Genomic DNA, 24,312 nt, shown 5'->3' with positions numbered 1-24,312 from the left:
AGCATCCCTTCCACCTCATTCATGTTTCAGTACACTGTCACTATTTGGCTATTACGAATGCACATTTTTTTTATATGTTTTAATGCGACACACAAATCTACATTGCATTGCTCAATATTGAACGGCAAATACGTTAACATTGCGTATTATTGAATTAAGCCTTAACTGCCTTATTTTTTTCAATTATATGGTGATTCTGCTATGTTGGGAGTTGGGTACAAGCGCAATAAACAAAACTGAACGCACACATCGACACAACTATGGCCTAATATAGATAACTGGCGACGTTTCAGACAATGTCCCCTCTTCATTGGTGCTATGGAGAAGGGCCATTTCTCAAAACGTCTCCGATTACATATTATTTTTTTGAAGGCAGTGTTGTTGACGAGTTTTTTCATTTTGACAGCTATTTCCTGCATTGTGTTTGTGTTGATGCATTGAATCGTATTTGCCAATTGCTCTATTTTTTTGAACCCTGATCCACAGAAGACATCTTTTTCCCGCAAACAAATTACCCACGATTACTCTTATTCCCGCTAGCTGTAGTATTTGTAATGACTCTCGGACAACTCGAACTTTAGAGGTTAGTTTATTTTTTATTTAGGGCGCTTAACGCAGATAACTTCCAGATGATTCCCCCCTTCTCATAACTCGCCCTCTGTTAATGTCCACCTCTGTAATTTCCCCTCGTGACCGCTAGTCCACGCACTGTCTTTGCAGCCGCACTGTCTCAACATATCTTTGAAAAATAATTATTATCCACAGCCCTATATTGTTCCTATCATCTGCGATTATCCCGATTTAATAGGCCTACGAATAACCCAGTACACATTTTCAAGGTTTTCATATGCGGTTTGCGAAACTTTGGGCCAACTAACATGTGGTTACACCATTGGAACCTCATTTGCCAGAAGAAAAAATATGATAAGTGTTTTTTTTACCCTTTTATCTGGCAACAAAACTGACACCTTTTTTTACAAGGAGTCATGTTTGCATAGACCACAATACCTGCAGTCATAATGCAAACAAAAAACATAACTCTGATAATGTATGCACTGTCCTTGAAGTTGATTGGTCCACACCCGAGACAGCTTTCCTTATAGCCTAGTCTCACATGGTGTTGGACCAGATGACGCCAAAAGGCGCACAACTTAAAGACAATGCACCATCAGAGTGTCAGTTTTGATGCCAGATAAAAGGGTAAAAAACCAATGATCATATTTTGTTACTGGCAAAGGAGGTTCCAATGGTGTAAATGCTTGCCCCGAGCTCTCATACTCTGATGGCGCATTGTCTTTGAGTTGTGCGCCTTTTGGCGTCATCTGGTCCAACACCATGTGAGACTAGGTTCTAAGGCAGGGGTCCTCAAACTACGGCCCGCGGGCCACATGCGGCCCACCGAGGGCATTTATCCGGCCCATGGTCACTACTTGGGCTGCGCTGGTGAGCACTAATTGGGCTGCGCTTGTGAGCACTCATTGGGCTGCGATCTGTGAACAAAACTGCAGGTGTAATTAACTTTTTAATGGCACCCGCACCAGTGTGAGCCTGGGGTAAAAGCGGAGTTCCCCCAATCAGACTGCATTGATGGGCAGTTCAGTCTGTATGTCTCTGTGTGGGCAAAGTTATTGCTGGTATATTGTTTTTGTAGCGCTGTATATATATTGGTATTTTACTAATATCAATTTTGACTCCCTAGGAAACAATGATGTCAAGAAAGAGAAAAATTTACTCGGAGTGTAGGATATTCAAAAAACAGTGGACTTATGATTACTTTTTCATGCAGTACAAGGAAAGAGCTGTGTGTCTGATATGCCAGAATATAGTGTCTGTGTTCAAAGAATACAATTTACGTCGACACTATGAAACTCAACATAAAGATAAATATGATTGTTTGGTCGGAGAAGTGAGAAAAGATAAAATATAAAAACTGAAAAATACATTAACAACTCAGCAAAATACTTTTGTGAAGCAGAAGCAGCTAAATATTTCATCACTGCGAGCAAGTTTTCAAGTTGCCAAGCTAATAGTGTGCACTGGCAGACCATTCGTTGAGGGAGAATTTGTTAAAGAATGCCTTCTTTCTGTTGCCAAAGAGATGTGTCCAGAGAAGGCCGATTTATTTAGTACAGTGAGTATTTCAGGACCTACAATTACACGGAGGATTGAAGAAATGGGAGACAATTTTCATCAGCATTTGCAAAACTCCACAAAAAAACTTTCCTATTTTTCCTTGGCACTCGACGAAAGCAATGATGTTCGTGATTCTGCACAACTTCTAATTTTTATTCGTGGGACGAATGACTATTTCAAAGTCACAGAAGAGCTTGCTGCACTGCAAAGCATCAAAGGAACAACTACAGGAGAGGATATCTATGAAAAGGTTTGCCAAACTGTGAATGGTTTGGAGCTGAACTGGGCTAAACTAGCCAGTGTGACAACTGATGGTGCTCCTAGCATGGTGGGGTCTAAGAAAGGAGTAATTGCTCGCATTAACCAAGAGATGGACGAACATAACCATTCTCATCCAATAGCCATACACTGCCTCATCCACCAACAAGCGCTGTGTAGTAAATCACTGAAGTGGGACTCTGTTAACTTCATTAGAGCTCATGCACTAAACCACAGACAATTTCAGGAATTTCTGTCTGACCTAAATGTTGACTATGGAGATGTTCTGTACCACACAGAAGTCCGTTGGCTGAGTCGAGGGAGAGTTTTGAAACGTTTCTATGACTTACTTCCACAGATTACAGCTTTTCTGTTTTCAAAAAACAATGAAGTACCAGAGCTCAATGATGCAGAATGGAAATGGCACATTTCCTTTCTGACAAATGTAACAGAGCTACTCAACAGTTTCAATGTGCAACTTCAAGGAAAGGGGAAGCTCATCTGTGATATGCAATCACATGTCAAAGCATTTGAAGTAAAATTAGGCCTCCTCATCAAACAAGTGAAGGAGGAAAACTTCTGCCATCTCCCCACAACTCAAAATCTGTTAGCGGAAAAACCATTGGTTGCATTCCCAAACAAAACATGTGTGGATTCACTGGAAAAATTGCAAAAGGAGTTCCAATTTAGATTTAAAGAGCTTCATCTCCATGAACAGGACATACAGCTTTTTCGTAACCCATTTTCTATTGACATTGAAAATGTGGATACAATTTACCAAATGGAACTGGCTGAACTGCAGAATTGTGACTCTCTGAAAGACGCATTCAAGTCAAGCAGCCTTCATAATTTCTATGCATTTCTCTCCTCTAAGACATATCCTCATCTCAGGAACCATGCACTCAAAATGGCAACCATCTTTGGCAGCGCTTATGTCTGTGAAAAAACTTTTTCCAGAATGAAACATTTGAAATCTCCAACCAGATCTAGACTAACGGATGCACACTTGCATCACTTGTTACGACTAGTAGTGACAAATATGGAACCGGACATTGACCATCTCATTAGCCAGAAGCAGGCCCATAGTTCCCATTGAAATACTGGCAAGTTTGTTTATTTAACTTTACTTGTTCTTCATTTTAAATATTGTATTTGTTCCCGTTTTGTTTCTTCACTTCAAAATAAGATATATGCAGTGTGCATAGGAATTTGTTCATAGTTTTTTAAAACTATAGTCCGGCCCTCCAACGGTCTGAGGGACAGTGAACTGGCCCCCTGTTTAAAAAGTTTGAGGACCCCTGCTCTCAGGAAAGCTGTCTCGGGTGTGGACCAATCAACTTCAAGGACAGTGCATACATTATCAGAGTTATGTTTTTTGTTTGCATTATGACTGCAGGTATTGTGATCTATGCAAACATGACTCCTTGTAAAAAAGGTGTCAGTTTTGTTGCCAGATAAAAGAGTAAAAAAACAATTATCATAACATTTTGTTGGCACAACCTTCGGTTAACGTTCTATGTATGTTGAGCTTCTTTCGCACCGCAACGTAGGCAACCCTGCTAATCGGTGGTGCTCGGAAATGACGTAAAAACTAAACAGACACAAAAACGATGGCAAGTGGTTGGCGCAACGTTGGGTCAACTTTGGCTTTGTCTTTTTGTGGGTGGTGCTGGTGGGGGCGGGGCGTGAGGGGGTGAAGGGGGCGTGGTGTGAGTGGTAGGAGGCGTGGTGTGATTGGGTGGTGGGTGAAGGGGGCGTGGTGTGTGTGTGTGTGTGTGGTAGGGGCGTGTTGTGATTGGGTGGTGGGTGAAGGGGGCGTGGTGTGAGTGGTAGGAGGCGTGGTGTGATTGGGTGGTGGGTGAAGGGGGCGTGATTATAGGCGTCGCCCTCTCCCTCCCACCCACGCAGCGCTCCGCTATAAATACCGCGCGCGCCGTCTCTTCCCTGCTGCCGCCTCTTCCTTCATTCGCTCATCGCAGTGTCCGGTCGACCCACCCTCCCCATCACCTCTCCTGCCCGTGCGTCACTTCCGCTCGTCTCGCTCCGCTGTCGCCATGGGTGTCACGAAGCTGAATAACAAGGCAAGGCAAACCCCTCCCAACACCGTGTGTCTCTCTCTGTTGGGTGTCCGTCCGTCTCTGTGAGTCGCCCTCGAGTTGTTGAGCGTGTGTGGTTGTTGAGCGATAGGCGAAGCCTTGTTGTTGGGTGTTTAAAGTCTGTGTCTACCCCACTCACACAGTCAGCCATGCACCCCGCATTGCGGCGCGGTTTCGCGAATCGATCGGGGTGTTTCCCCTGTCCGCTTGCAATTTTTGCAATTAAAGTATTAATAAGTAATTTATAGCCGCGGGTTCGATGTTGATAGAGGTTTATTTCGTGGGCCATGACAGTTTCGAATCTCAACTATTAACTTTTATTTTTCACCAGCTCATTTTTTTTCAGAAGCTTGTCGTGTGGCAATGTATAGCAGCCAATTACTCTATAAAACGCATGCTTCTAAAATGTGAAGGGGGAAAAAAACCCCGATGACCCTGATGGAAGTCCACGCGGCCACGAGAGCGAAAGATGCAAATTTCGAATGATCGATAGACTACACGGAAATTTCAAAAAGTTATTTTTAGCTGCCAGATTTTATTGGTGTCGCGGACCTGATAGGAAAATGATTTCGATTTAAAGCTTTCGTGACTGCAGGAATTGATATTCTTGGTTCTTTCGGTAAAGTCACGTAGAAGGGAAATAATAAAAATAAAACAATACAATTTTATTGGGAAATAATAAAAATATTTTTTTATTGTTTAATTTGTATTATTTTATTATTTCCCTTCTACGTGACTTTACCGAAAGAACCAAGAATATGATTCGTATAACGTTAAAGATTCATCTCTTTGGCTACCCTTGGTTTAAGCAAATCACGAAATATGCCAACTCTGTCTAATCATTCCCATGTTGAACTTTGGTCAAACAAACTCCATGCCCTTTAAGTGAATTTAGCCGTGAGTATGGCCATACTTGACCACGCCACCATAACATTGCCTCGCTTTAATCGTACACGGAAAAAAAAGTTTAACTGGATCCTTACAAAACACGGGAGATTCGGATACTAAATGCACAGGGAAAAAACGTCTTCGTGTTCAACTGTGGCTACGAACGCCAAACCATGGAGTATGTAGCGCCGAATTGCTTAAAATATAAATTTGAAGTGTCCGAGTGGGTATCTGCAATTTCCCCCACTTGCAAAGCAATAAAAATGTCTAAATCACACATAACTGAACCTCCAATATCTGCACTTCAATGACCATATGAAATCATCACCACACCTGTCAGAGTGAGCTGAAGGTTGGGAGGGGCCCAGGACTGACCAGGCTAATATTAGCTGTCTTGATCGGGTGATTCACGTTCGGCGTGGCAAGGAATGGTGACCTGAATCAAATGCCACGTCGTGCTGGGGGGGGAAGTGTGTGGAGTCGTTGACGTTTCCTTTTAGCCTGAAGTAAAATTCGTCGAAATGGGAACTAAAAGCTAAGCTTTTATTTTACCAGGAAAGGCACATGAATGACAGCTCGACGAAGTGGCTTATCGCGTGGAAATTTATAGCGGCCAAACACTAAACGCATGTTGCAAGATTTGGAGGGAAAAACAGGACCTGGAGAAAAGTCCACGTGACCAGCCTAAAGGCTTGGATGTAAACCACCAAGAATGGAGTGGGGGGGAGTCGCAAGGAACATGTGTAAAAGGCTTTTAGGGGGTAGGTTTGACTTCTTACATAACGGTGTACGTGACAACACTGTCAACACTTATGCAGTAACCGCTTGCCTTGACAGTAAATGTGACCTAAGCGATTGTTAGAAACCCGTGTTTCAACAAAACTTCAGCGATTGAACAATGAGACTGCTGTTTCTGAGACCCCAGTGTGTTGAAATGGGTTTATAGTGTTTGCCTAAGACTCCAGTTTGCATTGAGGTGTCTGATTCTGGTGTCTGAATGAGATCCCAGTTGTTTGAAAGACTGCGATGTTGGAACCGAACTGCTCTGTTAAAATGAGACGGCACTTCTCTTTATTGCACGTTAAAATACAATTGTGCTTCAGAGATCCTTTGGGACCGCAATACTATAATAAAATTATAATACTTTAATGGGGCGCCAGGTTTGCGAGATGTTAACTACCTCGCCTGGTATACAGGAGGTTGTGGGTTCAACCCTGATGCCTGTGTATTTGGAGTTTTCATGTTCTTCCTGTGGTCGTGTGGCTTTTTCTCCGGGTCCCCTGGTTTTTTTTCCCTCTCCACTTATACAAACATGTGCTTTAGAGTATTTGGCTGCTGTACATTCCCACATGTTTTAATCACCTCGTTGAGCTGTCATTTGTGACCAGGTCGCTTCCTATATAACTCGGTGGGCCTTGCCTGGTAAAATAAAAAACAATAGTATTAGTTTTTATTTCTGCTCGGCATTTAATCCGTAGGTTGCTACACAAGTTCCTTAAATTATTTCGATTCTTGCCATAGTCTATGAATATTGTGTGGTCATTAATACCATCTATCCAGTGGGAGTTGCTTCCTGTAGATTCTAAAGGACCCTGTTGTAGATTTCAAAATCGTGGGATATCGTGACGCTCATGCCACAGCCCAAATGTGGAAATGTCATAGCTTTGGCAAACGATTACAACTTTAGCACTTAAATATTTACAATCATTGCCAGTGTACCTTGTAAGATAGATGTAACGTGTCTATTGGCCATGTACGGTAGTTAAAATGAAGGCGTGAATGTGATAGATGCTCGTTTTGGCACGCCTTATCCTGGGGTGGTGTCTTGTGCATTTAACTACTGCCATTTGCGTTTAAATTGCGCTTTCTGTTGAGGTGGGATGACTGTGCACTATTACTCGGAGATGGGCGGGGAGGGAGGGGAGGAAAGAGAGCGGGGAAGGCAGAAAGCACAACTGTTGTCTGAGCTACCTTGCAAGGCTTGGATAGGGTCCTTCAGCAGGTAAGAAGGGCCCTTGCTGTTTAGAGCAGAGTTGTCTGGGGCCCAGCACGCACTGTACCAGGCTCACGGGAGAACATCCCCCCCCTCCACCCCTGACTCTACCACATTGACAAGTGACATCTCAACACTGTGGGGCCCTGTGCACATGGGCAGGAAGAGCGGACAGGCCCTCAACGGCAAGCCATTTAAAACTACGAAACTTTGTTTTACTTTACCAGGTAAGGCCTACTGAGCTACATAGCTATTACTGGTAGGAACCGCCAGGTTACACCAGCCCACAGGGGATTATTGTGTCCGTCGTGCATCCAAAAATGGGAGGGGAGGGGTGGGGTGGGGCTGGGTGGGGAGGGGCTGGGTGGGAGATGGGAGTGGTGGGGCTGGGTGAGGAGGAGCTGGTCACCCCGTAGTGCCCTTATAAAACTCAACGTTTAACCTACTCACACCCTCAGTCGGGCATATTTGCGGAATACACCACGCCGCCGTTGACCCTGGCCGTTGACCGAGCAACCCAACGTTCCTACCAGCTCCCTCCGCAGGAATGTGTTTTTCAGAAGTGACTTGGCCAGAAATTATAGATCAACGACGTGGCTTATCACGTAAAAAATGTCTCGCAGCCAAATGCTCTGAACAGATTGTAAAGAGAAAAACAGCGACACACACGGGAGACAGATGGAAAAGTAGACCGAGACCTTGAGAGACACAGATGGAGTGAGGCAGACCTGTAGAGAGGCATAAAAAATATAGAATTTTGGGGACAGGTACATCGTGTAGTGGTTAGCACACTGCACTTTGTATCCAACAACGTTTTAGCTATGGGATGACAGTGGCATTGGGCAAACAACCCAATTCTGAGAAATGGTCTGCTAATTATTTAATTGGGATTACGTAGTCTTCCCCACCCTCCCATTGCAAAAACCTGAGGCTTTCCTGGGTAAATAATAACTGCAATTGTGTTTTTTATCAAGTTGCATTTATGCACATGCAGATGGATTTATTTTCCCATTTAATAATAGTTTAAGTAAACGCCAAATATGGTAACATTAGTGATAAGCGATCTATCTCGTGTCCTGCCACCATAGTCATATGTAAAAATTTTAACTTAACTTTTGTGACTGCAAGAATTCGTATTCTTTGGTTCTTTGGGTAAAGTCCTATGTTTATCAAGTATGGGGAACACGACATGGCCCTTTCAGTAGCCCTGGAAAATGTCCTACATGGTTGATCTTGACAACATTGCAATAAAACCACTGATACTTAATGTTTTATCAAACCGATTTGCAAAAGACTCTACCTTCAATGCACTTAAATAAAAGCACGCGTTTTTCTCTGGATCCTCAGGGCGATTTTTAAGTGGTGTGTATAGTTTAGTTTGCTCCATTCGCCAAGATGTAAAATTGTTCAAAGATGCTCACCCGCGTGATTTTGTGCATATCAGGGAGTGGAAGAATCGCGTCTAATAAATTTAATAGCCAACCAACACTTTTGTCCCTTTACTTTTGTTCCTCTTCCCTTGCCTTCACTTCCCCATATAAGAACCTACAACTCCTGCCCGCAGTCCCCCTACATGAGTGGGGTATACTCTTAGGTTTTTTCGGTAAAGTCACGTAGGTAAAAATAACAAAAAAATAAAAATAAATCGATTACATCAAAATGGTGATTTAATTGATTTATTTTCATTTATTATTATTTTATTTTTTACCTACGTGACTTTACCGGAAAAAAACCTAAGAGTGTGAATCTTTGCAGTCACGAAAGCTTCAAATCTAGAATGAGTGGGGCAGTTGAGCCGAATCTCCTCCCCTTCCCAGAACCCAGGAGCACGGAGTTCGGAATTTGGTCTACGGAATTTCTGTACCCCCCCTCCTCCTTTCACCTTATTACGGTTCGTCACTTTTACCGGGCTGTTATGAAATAAAAAAATAAATTAATAGCTGCATCACGCCTACTTGACACACAACTGTTGTGAACAAATACAAATCGTCGTAATCTGTTATGGCGTTTGCGCTACACGCATTGTGCTATCCTTGTGTGATGTCTCTTGTTTTTAATTCTCGGCTTGTTTCCTGTCTCTGTTGTGAAGCTCTTAATGTGGAAAATGTTTTAATCTGCTAATTCGTAGGTGGTGTTTGTGCGATCGGTTTGATTTCTCTGGAGGTGCAATTAGATACCATTAGGTGCCACTTGTATAACAGCAGCCTTTTAAAAGTTGCGTAGCTATGAAGTATATTATTGTTGGCAAGAAGCCCCCATCGAACCTGGAAACGTTTTACCAACAATAGAAACAACACAAACATTTATGATTCAGACAGTCAAAGCAAATACCACCTTTGATTTGGCACAGTTGGCGATGTACATTGTAAAAGAAGTTCAACATTCAAGTAAAAACAGACATTGTGACACGAGGTATATAATCAGGCTTTTGAAGTTGAATAACTCCACTTATTATCGAGTGACGCTTTGTTCCTGAGGTATTAAGGTCAACCAACCAATTTCGGTCCTATCAGCACTTTAATTGTTTTTGTCTCTTTGGTTTTTTACCAAATGTCGTTTCTACGATGAGCTGTTGCCTGCCTGTATATAGTTTATCGAGCCCATTATTCTAAAACCTCAAGATCGTTCAGGTTCCATTGAGACATCCGGCAGTATTTATTTGTTTCAAAGACTAGCTTTAGCACTGAACGGCTATGCAGGAAAATACAGACAAGCACAAATTACATTTGGCAATTTTTTCATTATAAAGGCAAATCCAAGCTGTAATGGTCTGTGGCCCGACAAAGAAAACTTGAGTGACTTTGAAAGTTATTTCTCTACATCAGTGTTCTTCACTTTCACCGGTAAGACATAAGTACGTGTGAGGGCCGCCACACTACCTGCAAAGGGGTGTTTTCAGATTTGTGTATTGTCGGGGGCCACACTAAAGGCATATTTGCGGAATACACCACGCCGTCATTGACCCTGGCCATTGACCGAGCAACCCAACGTTCCTACCAGCTCCCTCCGCAGGAATGTGTTCCTTAACTGTTGGAAAAATGTGAGGCACTGGCGATGTGGGTTGTCCAGATAAAAAAATCATTCTACAGATTTCTCCGACTTTTTTTCAGATTTTTTTTCATTTTAAAGTTAAAATAAACCAGGTGACTCCATACACCTTATCAGAAAGGTTAAAATCCTATTATTTTTCCATAAGCCTCTTCAAACATTACAGACTTGCTCTGCTGCTATGGAATTTGTTAATCATTTAAGACAATGGTCTTTAAATATTCATTGTTGGAGGACTTCCTATGTTAGTCCCCATATCCTTTTAATAATAATGATTTGTTATGTTTGGTATTCGTACCATTCTTACAGCACAAGGCTGACCTGAGGTGTTCGATTTAATAGATTAATACAGTTGCCTTACTAAGCGGAGATTTTTTTTCCATGTGCTTTTTACACTATTTTAAATTACGCGAATTTTTTTTTTTCAAAGTTGTCTATTGTGTGAAGCAGCTGGTACTTATTTTTGGCTAATACGCCCACGGCTGTTGGCCTCGAGCCATAACTTCTTGCAACAAGCGGAAAATGGCTCGGCCATATCCGCAAGAAATGCGACCGTGGCAGTACAATCTCTGTGGTGGAAAACCCCAACACACTTTGTGTGTGTGTGTACCAAAAACAAAAAATACAAGCTGGAGTTCATAACGGCAATTGTGAACAAATAGCCACGGACCTGCTAAATACACATTTGTTAGCCTGGCTGCCCTTACAAACTGCACTTAAGCAAACAATACAAAACTCCATGGGACGGACCTTTATTATATAATAGGAAAAAAGCTTGGTGGCAGAAGGATTGAGTGACACATTTTAATTAAGTCTAGTCCCTGAAATACAGAGCTGGATTTCTAAGCAAACAACCCTAATCATGTTGACTACACAAACAATGTATAAAAAAAACTGGCAAGCTAGTCCATGAAGGGAGCTTGTTATTTTTTATTGTGAATGACAATGTACCCATTCTTTGAAAGTGGAGGGGTTTGTGTATTTTCTCTCATGGCACATTTGGTAGGTTTTGCCATTAGCAAGTTAGGTTTTCCGGCAAATTATTGGTGACATAACAAAATTGTTGGAGAAGTGAGTGCTCACCGAATTGGTGGTAATAAGGGGTCCTTATACGATTGTATGAATGGCGATGCATTTCCGACAGCGTTATTTCTTTCTACGAGGCCTTCATTTTTTCTTTAATATCACCCTAATAATACAGATGGTAGACATTTTGAAAAATACGATTTTCTTATTATAATAATATCGGTAAGTATTGTGCCTCCACCTGATTATGCTCACGACCCACAGCCACCTAACGCTCACCTGCCCCGACACGCTTTACAGCATTTTATTATCATCTAATGTAATTATACATTGCCTCGACGCTTTGGTCACATTTCCAGCACTGACATTAGCAGTCCTTTTTGCAGATATTATGGGGTCTAAGTTGCTCACGAAAATACGTGAAAATAAGGCAGAGGGAGACCACGGCTAAGTAAACACGCATTGGTGGGTGCTTTTGTTTTTTCTGACGCCCTCTGCTTGGCTTACTCATTCACTGTCTGATATACAGGAAGTCGTGGGTTTGACCCCGACCCTGACGCTTGCTGAATATTTGGAGTTTGCTCGTCTCTCCCCTGTGGTCGTGTGCCTTTTTCTCCGGTTCCTCAGGTTTCCCCCCCCCTCCACATTTAGAAACATGCAGTTAGTTTGGCTGCTAATTTAAATTTTCACGTGACCACAAGCTACTTCTTTGAGCTAACATTTGTTATGGCCACGTTGCTTCTGAAAAAGAGCTACGAAGCTGTGGACCTTAATTGGTAAAATGTCTTTTTTTTGTTGTAAAATAGACCTTGAGTGTACATCGTTCTTATTGCCTGAGCGAATGTACACATGGTGGTGTGTGCATTACATCAGGACTGTGTTCTCATTCGTAAGCGCTTAGATTTTCTTAATTGTTTTTAGCAAAACATTTCTCCACGAAACGCATTCAACGGAGTAGTGCAAAGATAGGTCTTAATGTACTGTGAACTGGTTAACCAGAGGTTGATTCCATACCATGGCTAACATCAATGGCAAATTAAACCTGAACTAATACTGGGGTTCAGTCTTGATTTGAAGCTTTCGTGACTGCAGGAATCCATACTCTTTGGTTCTTTCGGTAAAGTCACGTAGGTGGAAATAAAACCAAAATAAATCACGACGTTTCGATAGCAACACACAAGCCATCGTCTTCAGGTGAAAATCGCGACAGCCGTGCGAGCAGCACAGACATCGCGGCTGTCGTGATTTTTCACCTGAAGACGATGGCTTGTGTTGCTTTCGAAACGTCGTGATTTTTTTGTTTTATTTCTACCTACATGACTTACCGAAAGAACCAATGAGTATAGTACTGGAGTGTCCCCCTTCAACCTGCTGTGACCAGCATGAGTAGCTACACAACAGCAGGATACTTTGATCTAGCAATGGATTAAAAGAGGCTTAGAGTAGTCCTTACAAAGGCTAACGACTGTTTTTCATGAGTGCCCTACATTGGGATGAATGCTTTGTCGGATGAAAATTATGTATCTGGACAATACAGTACATGCTGTCAATTGTTGCGGTCAGTTGGGCAATTTATTTAATCTTACCAGCTTGGAGCTATTTTAGCGAGGCTACAAGTCCGAGAAAAAATGGTTCAGTGTTGAGTGCACAGGCCATAGACTGTATATATACGTGTACTTCCAGTTAGAGTTGGCCGTTGTGGTTAAACTCGGGTATTTGAAGAATTTGCAATTTTTTTTTGCTGTGATGTAAAATGCATTCCACGAGTGATTTGCCAAATCAGCACAGTGCCTAGATCGAACCAGTCTAAAATCGAGCATTCTTGACGACGTGTTTTAAGATATTCGCAGGGACACTCAAACAATTTGTTATTTTTAATTGACACAATTGATTCCATAAGTTGATTAAGCAGACACTTTACACTTTTTTTTTCTTAAAAAGAGTACATTAGTTGACAGAATATCAATTATGGGGAAAACATCAACATACAGGCTCGCTGTCTTTCCAGCGAAGTCTGTTCCTTGAGTAACATTTTAAACGGCTTCGGGGTTAAATTTCAGGAACCTTACGTGGTGCTGATTCATTGTTTTCATGTGAAAAGACGCTCAATCGCCAGGCCATTACCAAACCACACCCCATAAATGGCAGCTCTTATGCCCAGACGAGAGAGGGCGATGCCCTGCCTTTTCTGAGACCGTTTCAGCATATAGGTGGACATGCTTATTGAGTTAAATGGGGGCAACACATTAGTGTTTATCTTGATTTGAAGCTTCCGTGACTGCAGGAATCCATACTCTTTGGTTCTTTTGGTAAAGTCACGTAGGTATAAAATAAATCGCGACGTTTCGGGCGCAACACAAGCGTCCATCATTAGGTGGGAAAGCGTGGTCTGCTGCTAAGGCAGACTGTTTGTTTTAAAGGTTTGAAATGGGTGTAGCTCAAGGGTCAAAGAAGTGCGCTACACCCATTTCAAACCTTTTAAAACAGTCTGCCTCGGCAGCAGACCATGCTTTCCTACCTGATGATGGATGCTTGTGTTGCGCCCGAAATGTGATTTTATACCTACGTGACTTTACCGAAAGAACCAAAGAGTATTTGTGTTTTTATATTATTGCGATTGCTACAAAGAACCGGTACTGTAAATTGCTCTGCATGCCATTTTTTTGTGTGTTCTTAACGCTGGGGCTGTTTTTTTTTACCACCATCTCATCCGGCACTTTCCCTGCCAGGGAAATGCAAGTAATTGCATCGCGCCGTGACGTTGCGTTTCCGTGATGATTGGAGCATCTGATTTAACCCTGTAATGAACCGATCCCACAGCGTCCAGACGCTTCTTAAGTAACAAATGGCTGGGTTTCTCTAGGGAATGATTCCTGTGTCGTCACACTTCCCACACTACTGCAATGGTTGGCACACTGCATTGCAGATCCGGCGATCCGAGTGAAAACTAATGTATTGAAACGATTTATTTTACCAGGTAAGACTCGCGGAGCTATATAGCTTTTTCAGAAGCGACCTGGCCACAAAGTGGCTTGTGTGGAAATATATAGCAGCTAAACGCATGTTACCAAATATGGAGGGAATAACAGGACCCGGAGAATAATCTACGTGACCACGGGGGGAGAACGTACGAACATACAACCTCCAAATACAGATAGTCCCCGAGTTACGATGGTCCGACTTACGATATTTCGATCTTATGATGGCGATACGACAAAATTGTAAAATAATTTAAATTCTGCGCGGCAGGTAAACGCAGCAGCGTACGCGGTACAATACTGGACGTTGGGATCCGCCGGGATGTACGCATCTCCCGCCTTTTCTATTAAATTGCAGTTCATATACCTTGTTTTTTACTTTACATTTTACTGTGCAATACAGTATTGTAATTACTAAATACATACAGTATATAGTTTATACACTACGGTACTGTAAATTGCTCTGTTTTGCTAAATTATCACCATTCTTTAAGACTCCTGGGTAGGCTAGGCCATCTTCGACTTACGATGGGGTCGTCGTAACGCATCTCCATCGTAAGTAGAGGGGACTACCTGTATACAGGAGTCTTGGTCGGGATCGAACCCACGATCTCCTGTATACCAGACGAGGGAGTTAACATCTCCGCACCTACTCGGTCAACATCAGCGAATAACATCTGAATTGGTGCTGGGCCTACCCCGAGGTTTACTCTGCCTTTAAGATTGCATACACAGTGCAGTGTGTAAACATTTGCGCTTGAGTAATCTTAGCTATACCACCCCCTCCATACACTGCTGGCCTTCATAGGTGTTTCCACACAGCACTACCTGTATAGGTTATATGGGAGGTCTTTGTATTTGTGTATGAGAGCCGATTTGTTTACCGCCAGTCATGAGCATGCAATGATATGTTGCATTGTGACTTATATTTTGGACAGCTGTGGGGGGGGTTTGTGATCAAGGCTAATTTGCATTTTGTAAATTATTTTCTGTTGTCCTGCCTCAAATTGATTTTGACATTTGTATAGCTGCCAAATGTTCATATTTGACGGTGATAACACTAAAATTCACGTACGAGGTTTGCAATCTAATTGCAATACAGCAGGTGTTTTATATACAGAGACATAGGGGAGCTGGTGTAGAACAGGAAGGTTATGTATGCGAAGGGATATTATGCACAGCAGTGATGTAGGTTATGCACAGCCGAGTCGGTAAGGGTGGTTTTGTAACGCATGAGCGTTATGTACTGACGTGTTTTTTACATTGAGCAGAAAGGCCGAGTTGGCCAGGAGGTTGTGAGACAGGAGAAGCTTGCACAGCTTTGAATGTTACCACTTTCTACTCCACTGGTGAGATATTAACTTCCTCGCCTGGTATACTGGAGGCCGTGGGTTCTATCCCAACCCTGACGCCTGCATATTAGGAGTTTGCATGTTCTCCCCATGGTCGCGTGGATTTTTCTTCCCGGTTCCTCCGGTTTTTCCCTCCACATTTTAGAAACATCTGTTTTCCAGTATTTGGCTGCTATACATTTCCAGATGATAAGCCACTTCGTTGAGCTATCATTTGTGGCCAGGTTGCTTCTGAAAAATAGCTACTGTATATAGCTCTGTGGGTGTTGCCTGGTAGAATAAAACAATTCTAGTTTATATTTCTTGTACGTGTGGGGTTTTTTCCCAAGTTCCACCGACACGCTTTATAATCATTGATGAAGTTGGCCAATGGACCTTTCTGAAAGAGTATATCTTTCCTGTATAAATAATGGCCTTCGTTCACATTATAAATTATGTACATACAGCCTGCCTAAAGGAGGGCAGAAAGTAAACAAACTGTACAGTTTGGTTGGTTATGGATGTCGGGAAACCATTCAGTCTGAAAAGTGTACACTTTCCTGTGTAATGCTGCGATTATTGCAATTGACTCGCGCTTCCAGAGCTGCAGGTTCCAAATGCACTGCAGGATCAACTGGGCCCATCTCCTCTGGGTCAATTAATTGAATTTCACTTTGTAGGATACCAACAGTCATCCTGCTATAGAGAGACTGGTCCTGCCGTCGGTATGAGGAGTTCTCAGCAGTGGTTTTGGACAGAGTTCTTCAACTGGTTACCTGTAAAGGCTCTTGGAGTGATCTTCTTGGTTCTTTCGGTAAAGGCACATAGAAGGGAAATAATACAATAAAAAAAATTAAACATAATAAAATATAATTATATTATTTTATTATGTTTAATTTATTTTATTTTATTATTTCCCTTCTACGTGACTTTACCGAAAGAACCAAGAAGATGAATCCCTGCAGTCACGAAAGCTTTAAATTGAAAGCTCTTGGAGTGGTTCGCCGAACTTGGAACTGTCCACTTTGAGATATGACTCGCTGCGCCAGAGATGTAGATCAATGAGATGAAAGTGAGATTTTATAAGAGAGAGATAAGAAACCTGGAAACCAGAGTTATGGGTTAATGGCCACATTTTAAAGGTGATGTCGTGTGATCCGCCAGCCAGTACACACTAATTTCTATCGAGGTCCACTATTTAAATATAGTTAAAGAAACCTGGCCTCGTGGCATAGGGCCACGACTGGAGACGAGTTCTGCATAATTTGCGAGCGATGCAGGAGAAGAAAGTTAATCCTTCATCTCGACCTTGAACGGGGAGGTGCGGCAGATAACGCAAACTGCAACTAGTGAGCTTGCTGAATTGTGAACCCCACTGCATTTGGTAACTGATTTACATGTTACATTTGTATGAACTATGAAACTCTTATGAAGTATTCAAACCACTGTGTAAACAAATTGCCATTTTTGTAAACCTCAGTCATGTGCCACTAAGTGGCACCAAAGCTTTTGCCAGTATCAAAGTATGAAAAATATGAAAAAAAAGTATAGGGAAAAAAAGGAAAACCTATTGAATCATGACCCTTAAATTCTAACAATTCATTGTGTCGAGGAGGGGAGTACATTATTACATCCCTACTTTAAGGATCTTTCAGATGCAGGTGGAAAGGCAGTGCCTGCAAAAAGTCCCAAATTTTGACATTTCTGCTGGTCTGGCAACTTAACCCCATTCTTAGAATACATTTGAATTATATCAACACAGGTTACAATCCTCTGTAACAAGCATACAAAGTTGAGCTCCTCATGAACACCCAAGTGCTCCAAATAGGGCGGCTGCCTGGTGGACCTGATTTGATCGGCTGCTTTTTTTGTCTTTTTACAGGAGGAGTACAAACAGATTCTGGAGCAGAACAAGCACAAGTTGGTCGTAATTGATTTCTCGGCCACATGGTGTGGTCCGTGCAAGGTCATCTCTCCGATCTTTCATGTGAGTGTACATTTTGGCTTTTAGAATAATTAACACATTTGAGGGTGGTCTCCATGAAGAGAGGCTCAACAATGTTGGGCAACTAATGCAGCATCTTCTGAGGTCATGGGTGGTTAAAGCTTTGTGTCATGTTTCTGTTCGTCAGGAGGTTCATATAATGGCTGTGTCAGATGCACAAAACTAGCTGTGGGGCTTCAGATTCCACATTTGGCTGCAATGTTATTGGCTAGTTTATAAGGCCTGTTTTTGCCAGGCAAAAGTTTTCAATAAATACAATAATGAACCTGATATTATTATTATTTGTATCTACCATCAGACACTTAACTACTCCAAAAATGTGTTTTTCCACAAAATAACACCATTGTGTGAACTTCTGCCACCCTCAATGATTAGGGAAACTTCCGCATCAGGTTTTGTGCATCTGGCCATGGAGTTTAAGCCGTGGGGCATGGGTGTGTCTTATGGGGTTTCATAATCACAATGTTAGGCGATTTGCCCAGTGTGTTAGATTATTTGATTATTTTGCCGCTATAAATGTCCATATAAGTCACTTCCTTGAGCTATCATTTGTGGCCAGTTGGCTTCTGAAAACGAAGTGAATAGCTCGGTGGACTTTGCCTGGTAAGATTTTAAAAAAAGTTGTTTTATATTTTCTTAAGCGTTTTGTTGATGCTTGGACATCTTCGCACTCTGTTGTGTTTTCTCGTCTCAAAAATAACCACTTCTGACTTCCAGTTGTAATAAACGACTTCCAGGACAGGTTGAGACTTGCGTCCTTTATTTATTTAGTGATGACTGCTCAGCACCGCACTCCCTTTCTGGATGGTCACCCTCTCTCTCTCTCGCTCTGCATGCGCGTGCTCGCTGCTCCTCCGTTCCCGCGCGGTTTCCCTCACTCTCCCGCGCACCGCTGGTTGACGGCACGCAGTGAGAGGGGAGAGCTTCGGCCCTCGAGGCTGCCACGTGGCCGGTGGCGTGACGAGATGGCGGAGATGCAGTCCGGACTCCAGGCTCCCACACCGACCCCGAGTCCTCCCCCTGCCTCTCCTTATATCCCTTTCGGCGGAGCCAAGCTCCGCCTCTAACCACGCCCCCCTCAGAACCTTCCCGATGGTTCCCGCATGTACCCACGAGCTCCGCCCATTAACTTTGGCCCAGATGGAACCGTTAGCTCTGATTGGCTACGACTGATGCAGCAGTGCCTATGCAGTCGCCCGTCGGTGCGCTCTCTCATTACACTTACAATACTTTCCACGCCTATCGTCTTTTTGTATTCTTCGTTGTAACGTTCTGACCTTCCCCTACTGGACACTCATGAAAGAGCTTTATAGCTCATCGGATTCTTCCAGTATACATTCTGATTTTATTTTGTGTAATCTTGAAGGTATAGCATCTAAAATGGAATGGACACTGTCTCCTACTGTGGTTAAGGCTGAGGTACAAATAAATTGTTGCTTCGTGCAGCTGCAATTGGCATGTAACAATGCATCGATTTAAAAATAAATAAATCTTGTATTCAGGATGTATGCATCAAATTGTACGAGGTGAGAATCGATTATGTACGATTCGTACAACTTGTCAATAAATTAATGAAGCTAACGAAATCGATAAAAACGAGACAACAAGCAAGACGCACCCTGCGCGATTTTTTATTTATTCTCAAAATGGTTTCTAACGTTCGTTTGTCCTGTGAAATTATTTAATCGGCGGTAATAATGATACTGTGTTCGCACCAGGTGCACAAAATGCAGTGCATCCGTAGGACACAATGAGACCATGAGGCTTAAATAGACGGCTCTGCCTGGGCGGGAATACCTTGGCCGACAGGGAAAGGGTATCGAGGCAGGTCATTTTGCCTCTGGTTGGGGAGGCAACTCGTTTGATTAAATGTGGCCAGTTTTCCATTTCATTCACATTGGATCCTCTACATGAGAATGACAGATGGATGGAGCTCTTTGCGTGAACGTTTTCAAGCTGGTAAAAAAGTTGTTTATTTAAATTGTAACCCCCCCCCCTACCCCAGTATAGTGATGATTCAATTTAATTGCTTGGAGGTATGTGGCGGTGGGGGGGGTTGACTTTACATACCTGTTTGCAATGTATTCACAAAATAAATTGGGTTATGGGAGCTGCTTAAACTTCCTCCATGCGATTGAGAAAACACATTCCTTTGGAGTGGGCAGGTAAGAACTTGGTTGGACAGTGCATTCGTGCACGACAGACAGACAAATAATCCCTGGTGGGCAGTGTGGAAGCTGTTGTTCCTACCTGTATAAGTGGAGCGTATCGTGTCGTGTATAGTGTAGTCTGTAGGTTAAAATTTGAGTTTTATAAGGGCACCATGGGGTGACCAGCCCCACCCCTCCCACCCCCAACTGAATCACCTTAAGGCTGGGAATGTTGAAAGAAACACGAGGCAAAAAGATCTGCTTTTTTCTTTTCAAAACTTCCATTTTATGAATGGAGCCACCCTCCCCCAATTCCATTTTCTGAATGAAACATCGCCCGTCTCCTCATTGGCCCACGTCGCGGCGGTGCCCCCCCCCGCTCCCATTGGTCGGCGCCCCTGAGCCAATGAGAGGGCTCTGGTGGGGCAGGGCCATGCACGACAGACAGACAAATAATCCCTGGTGGGCAGTGTGGAACTGTTGTCCCTACCTGTAAAAACCCTCACTTGTGTCTCCCCCCCCCCCCACTTCTCTTTAGGACTTTGCAAATGAGTACCACAACGTAGTGTTCTGCGTGGTGGACGTGGACGACGCTGCGGTGAGCATCTCCCGCCGTCCGTGCGGTTCGCTCACGGCGACCAGAGCATTCACGGGAGCCCAGGCGTGCAGAACCATCGAGCACTTTTTTTACACACACTGCTCAAACCCCCTCCCCTGTATGCAGAACGCACACAGCACGTACAGCATGTGCATATAGTACACATACCGTGTAGCCATACAGTACATGTAGCACATGTACATTCGTACATGTGTTCAGCAACTACAAGTGGTACACACGTACAGCACATGCATCTAGTGCAGGCATACAGTGTGAACATATACAGTACCTATGCACAAACAGTCCATCCAGTGCTTGTGTACAGTACATATATAATATGCACATACTTAATACATGAAATGGCTTTTAAAGAGAGAGCCCTCTTAAGACAAAAAAAAACAATCTCTTTTGTAAGGGGGGGACCTGTCGTACAAAACAAAGACCGATGGAAAATACTGGTGTATAAAATTACAACCTCTTAAGTCGTCTTGCAGCTGGGAACCGGGATATGAGATTTTTCGGTTTGGTTTGTCCGTTTTTATGAAATACAATTTCAACTGCTGCATGTATGTGGCTTGACCAATGTTTGGACATTAAAGTAACATAATGGATGATTGTGTTTTGGGTTGCACTTTTAATTGCCAAACTCGGAATGTCCGATATGGTTTTTTTTTCCTCTGTTAGAGGCCCTGATCATATCGTAGAAATTCCACATTTTGTGTGGCAGGAAATGTTTTCGCTGTGTTCTTCCAAAAGGTGCCAAGTCAACTCTTCTATTGAGAATTTGTGTGGACAACCCCTTTTTTTATTGAGTGGAGTCGGCTGACAACAGCACTGGACTAACGTAATGGAGCTCTCGGTTAAGTAGAAACGTATTTTTTCCCTATGTCACTTGTGTGCAGGATATTGCCGAGTTGTGTGGCATCAAGGCAATGCCCACGTTCATTTTCTTCAAAAACAACGAAAAGGTGAGTGGAATTATGCATCTTTTTTAATAAATTTGGATTGTCTAGAGACGATCTGCCATATCTCCTTCCATGTGTAGTAGGTTCAACGAGACTTGGACGACGTAGTCGGAGGCATACTTATTTATTAACCGTTCCACTCTATACAGGCCAAGGTATACAACACTCGAAGGGGTATCGGCCCCTTCACCCGTCTAACAGGGAGATCCCACGATCTCTATCCCGGCTAGCCTACTCCCAGGTCCTCCACTACAGAGCTAGGGGAGGCTAGCTGATCCAGCTCTGGCCAAGCTGGGATTACGGCACCCCGAGTCCCCAGACCGGCTTTTACAAGAACATCGGCTCTGGGCTCTCGGGGCCACGCCACTGGCTTGCCCTGGTCGGTCCTTAGAAGGACGGCGATCCAGGGGAGTCCCAGGGCCTATCTAGCCGGTCTTCCTTCTTCACTGGTTTAAGCTAAACACTGAACCCCGAGCCCACCGGCTCACCGCCTTGTATAGCAACTCCCCCCTCGAGGGGTGGGGCCGTGGGGGATCACAGCGCCGTTTCAGCCCCCCAGGCTAAACGATGCTGACGTGGATGTAAGCATCCTTCCGCGTGCAGGCATAACCACCCCTGGTGTGTTTGTTCGCCCTCCCGTAACACCTCTACACATGCACCATTTTCTAATGCGTGATTGATGCATTGCCCTGCGAGGGTTACAAATCGGTGGGTAATCTGAGCATGTGATGCAGATGGGACATTTAGAATACAATTTGGAAAAGAAGAAAATTAATTCATGTTTGATTCTACAAATCCAATTTTCTGCACATAAATGTAAAGTTGGATCATTGTCCTGTGGTGACCTTCTGAATGTATTTTTTTCATGTGCAATTTTTTTATTTTAAGAGTTTTATAAAGCTTTGGTAAAGTGTATTGTATCATTGCACAAGTTGCTTTTCTGAAAATATATTAAAATGTATGGAAGGGATATCACTGATCAAAACTAACTGGCCTTTATTCTCATGAATCAAGCTTCAGAGTTGTGTTTGACAGCCCAGGACATATAGCCTCGGTACATATCTACAGAAACTAAACTTTTCTTTTTATTTTACCAGGTAAGGCCCATGTGAGCCTTACCCGGTAAAGTGACCTGACCACAAATGATAGCTGAACGAAGTGGCTTATGTGGAAATGTATAGCAGCCAAATCCTCGCAACGCATGTTTTTAAATTTGGAGGGGAAAAACCTGAGGACCCGGAGAAGAATACCACAACCACGGAGAACATGCAAACTCCACATTATACAGGCATCAGGGTTGGAATCGAACCCAATAACTTCCATATGATGCAACGTTTGGTGTCTGGTTGACTCCTTTTTGAAGAAATGAATTTTCATTTGAAGTTTGCATTACTCTTAACATCTGTTGTATGTATCCATTACCAGTCTGCTACAAGGTTCTGTTAACAATGGCTTTTGATGGTGCTTGTGACTGCCAACCCTGTTTTTTTGTCCCTCCGTCTCTCGTTGAACAGGTGGGGGAGGTGATGGGTGCCAATAAGGATCACCTGGAGAAGACGTTAAAGGAGCTGATGTAAATGCAATGAGTAAACTCAGCAGATTGCCTTCATTTTAATTATTTTTGCTTATTTTTCCAATAAAGACCCTGATTTATTCTCTTCATATGGCACCAACAGCTTCTGCTGCGAGAACAATTGAAGGAGCTTTAAAATGAAAGAAAAAAAACTAATGCTTAAATAACAAAACTCTAACTGTGGGAGGTAGAAAGTCTTACTAAAGAGGTGAAGGTGTCTTAAGACAGGTGTTTGTCCTGACATTTGCTGTAAATTAAATTTGACTAAATGCTGTTGTAACCTCACAGTTTTCTTTTCATGATGGGAGTTTTGGTCGTAGACATGGTATGCATGGCTGAATGGTGCAGATATGGATGAGACGAGTTTCAAATTAACACTGGACTTATGAACAATTGTTTTTGGGCTGATATTTCATTGTATTGATGGAGTATACATCTAAGCGTTTGAGGCTGTATGTGAAATTTAAAATAAAATGAATTTGGTAATCTGCTATTGCCTTTGGATGGTGCATATATTCTGCCCCCCCCCCACATTCCTTGGTGATTTTTATCACCAATATTTGTTATTTGTTATTTTCAATTACAAGTCTGCTGTGTTTCATATAAGCTTGAGATTTTATATTTGGAAGTCTCGGCAATTTAAAGTCACATGGTCTCAGAGCAAGTACCCAGACGATGTCGCATTTTCTGGGGTTAATTCAATAAACTTCACCCACAATAAGTGGCCCATCTTAACATGCCCTCCCAAAGCGTTTTGCTTCATGATGATTGAATGAGAGTGATCAGAACTCTACATGTGCTATGAATTAGAGCCATTGCTTGAAACGTCAATTTCTCCTGTTAAGAAAGTGTTATTGACGAATGCAAGTTTTTGTCATTTACCCTAATGCACCACCTGCCAAATGTATTCCTAAATTATTTGCAACAGACATTACAGCTGGAATCTGTATTAATGACTAATTAATTTTAACATTGAAGGGTTTTGTGTGTAGTGACCGGACAAACCAACTCTCAGCAGTTGACTTGAGAAACCAGTGTTATCGCGAGGTTGAAATCTATATCCGAACTGAGGATCTCGGTGATACTTGTGTTCCAACACAGCCATTGTGTCCAGTCACCCCGGTGTGTAGACACTGCTCAACCAGCTTGTGTTTGGCGTGCCAAGTTTATATCGAATTTTTACTTTGATAATTTGCCTATTTTGACACGCTTTTATTTAACTCACTCTGTCGTATCCTCAAAAAATATTGTAACTCAATTTTAACCCACT

The 24,312-nt window shown here is 42.8% G+C and overlaps 1 protein-coding gene across 1 annotated transcript; it reads left to right on the top strand.

Moving 5' to 3' along the window:
- The first annotated feature begins 4,304 nt into the window (after positions 1 to 4,304).
- Positions 4,305 to 23,533, top strand: TXN (thioredoxin). The gene is made up of 5 exons (XM_078620370.1): positions 4,305 to 4,472; positions 17,634 to 17,738; positions 20,445 to 20,504; positions 21,407 to 21,472; positions 22,984 to 23,533. Exons 1-5 carry the CDS (start codon positions 4,446 to 4,448, stop codon positions 23,044 to 23,046), a joined length of 321 nt encoding a protein of 106 aa, XP_078476496.1. The 5' UTR covers positions 4,305 to 4,445; the 3' UTR covers positions 23,047 to 23,533.
- Positions 23,534 to 24,312: the final 779 nt, after the last annotated feature.

Source organism: Lampetra planeri, chromosome 3 (genome assembly GCF_965212315.1).
Source record: "Lampetra planeri chromosome 3, kcLamPlan1.2.h2, whole genome shotgun sequence".
Lineage (NCBI taxonomy): Eukaryota > Metazoa > Chordata > Hyperoartia > Petromyzontiformes > Petromyzontidae > Lampetra > Lampetra planeri.
This window is presented reverse-complemented; position numbering and strand designations above follow the sequence as displayed.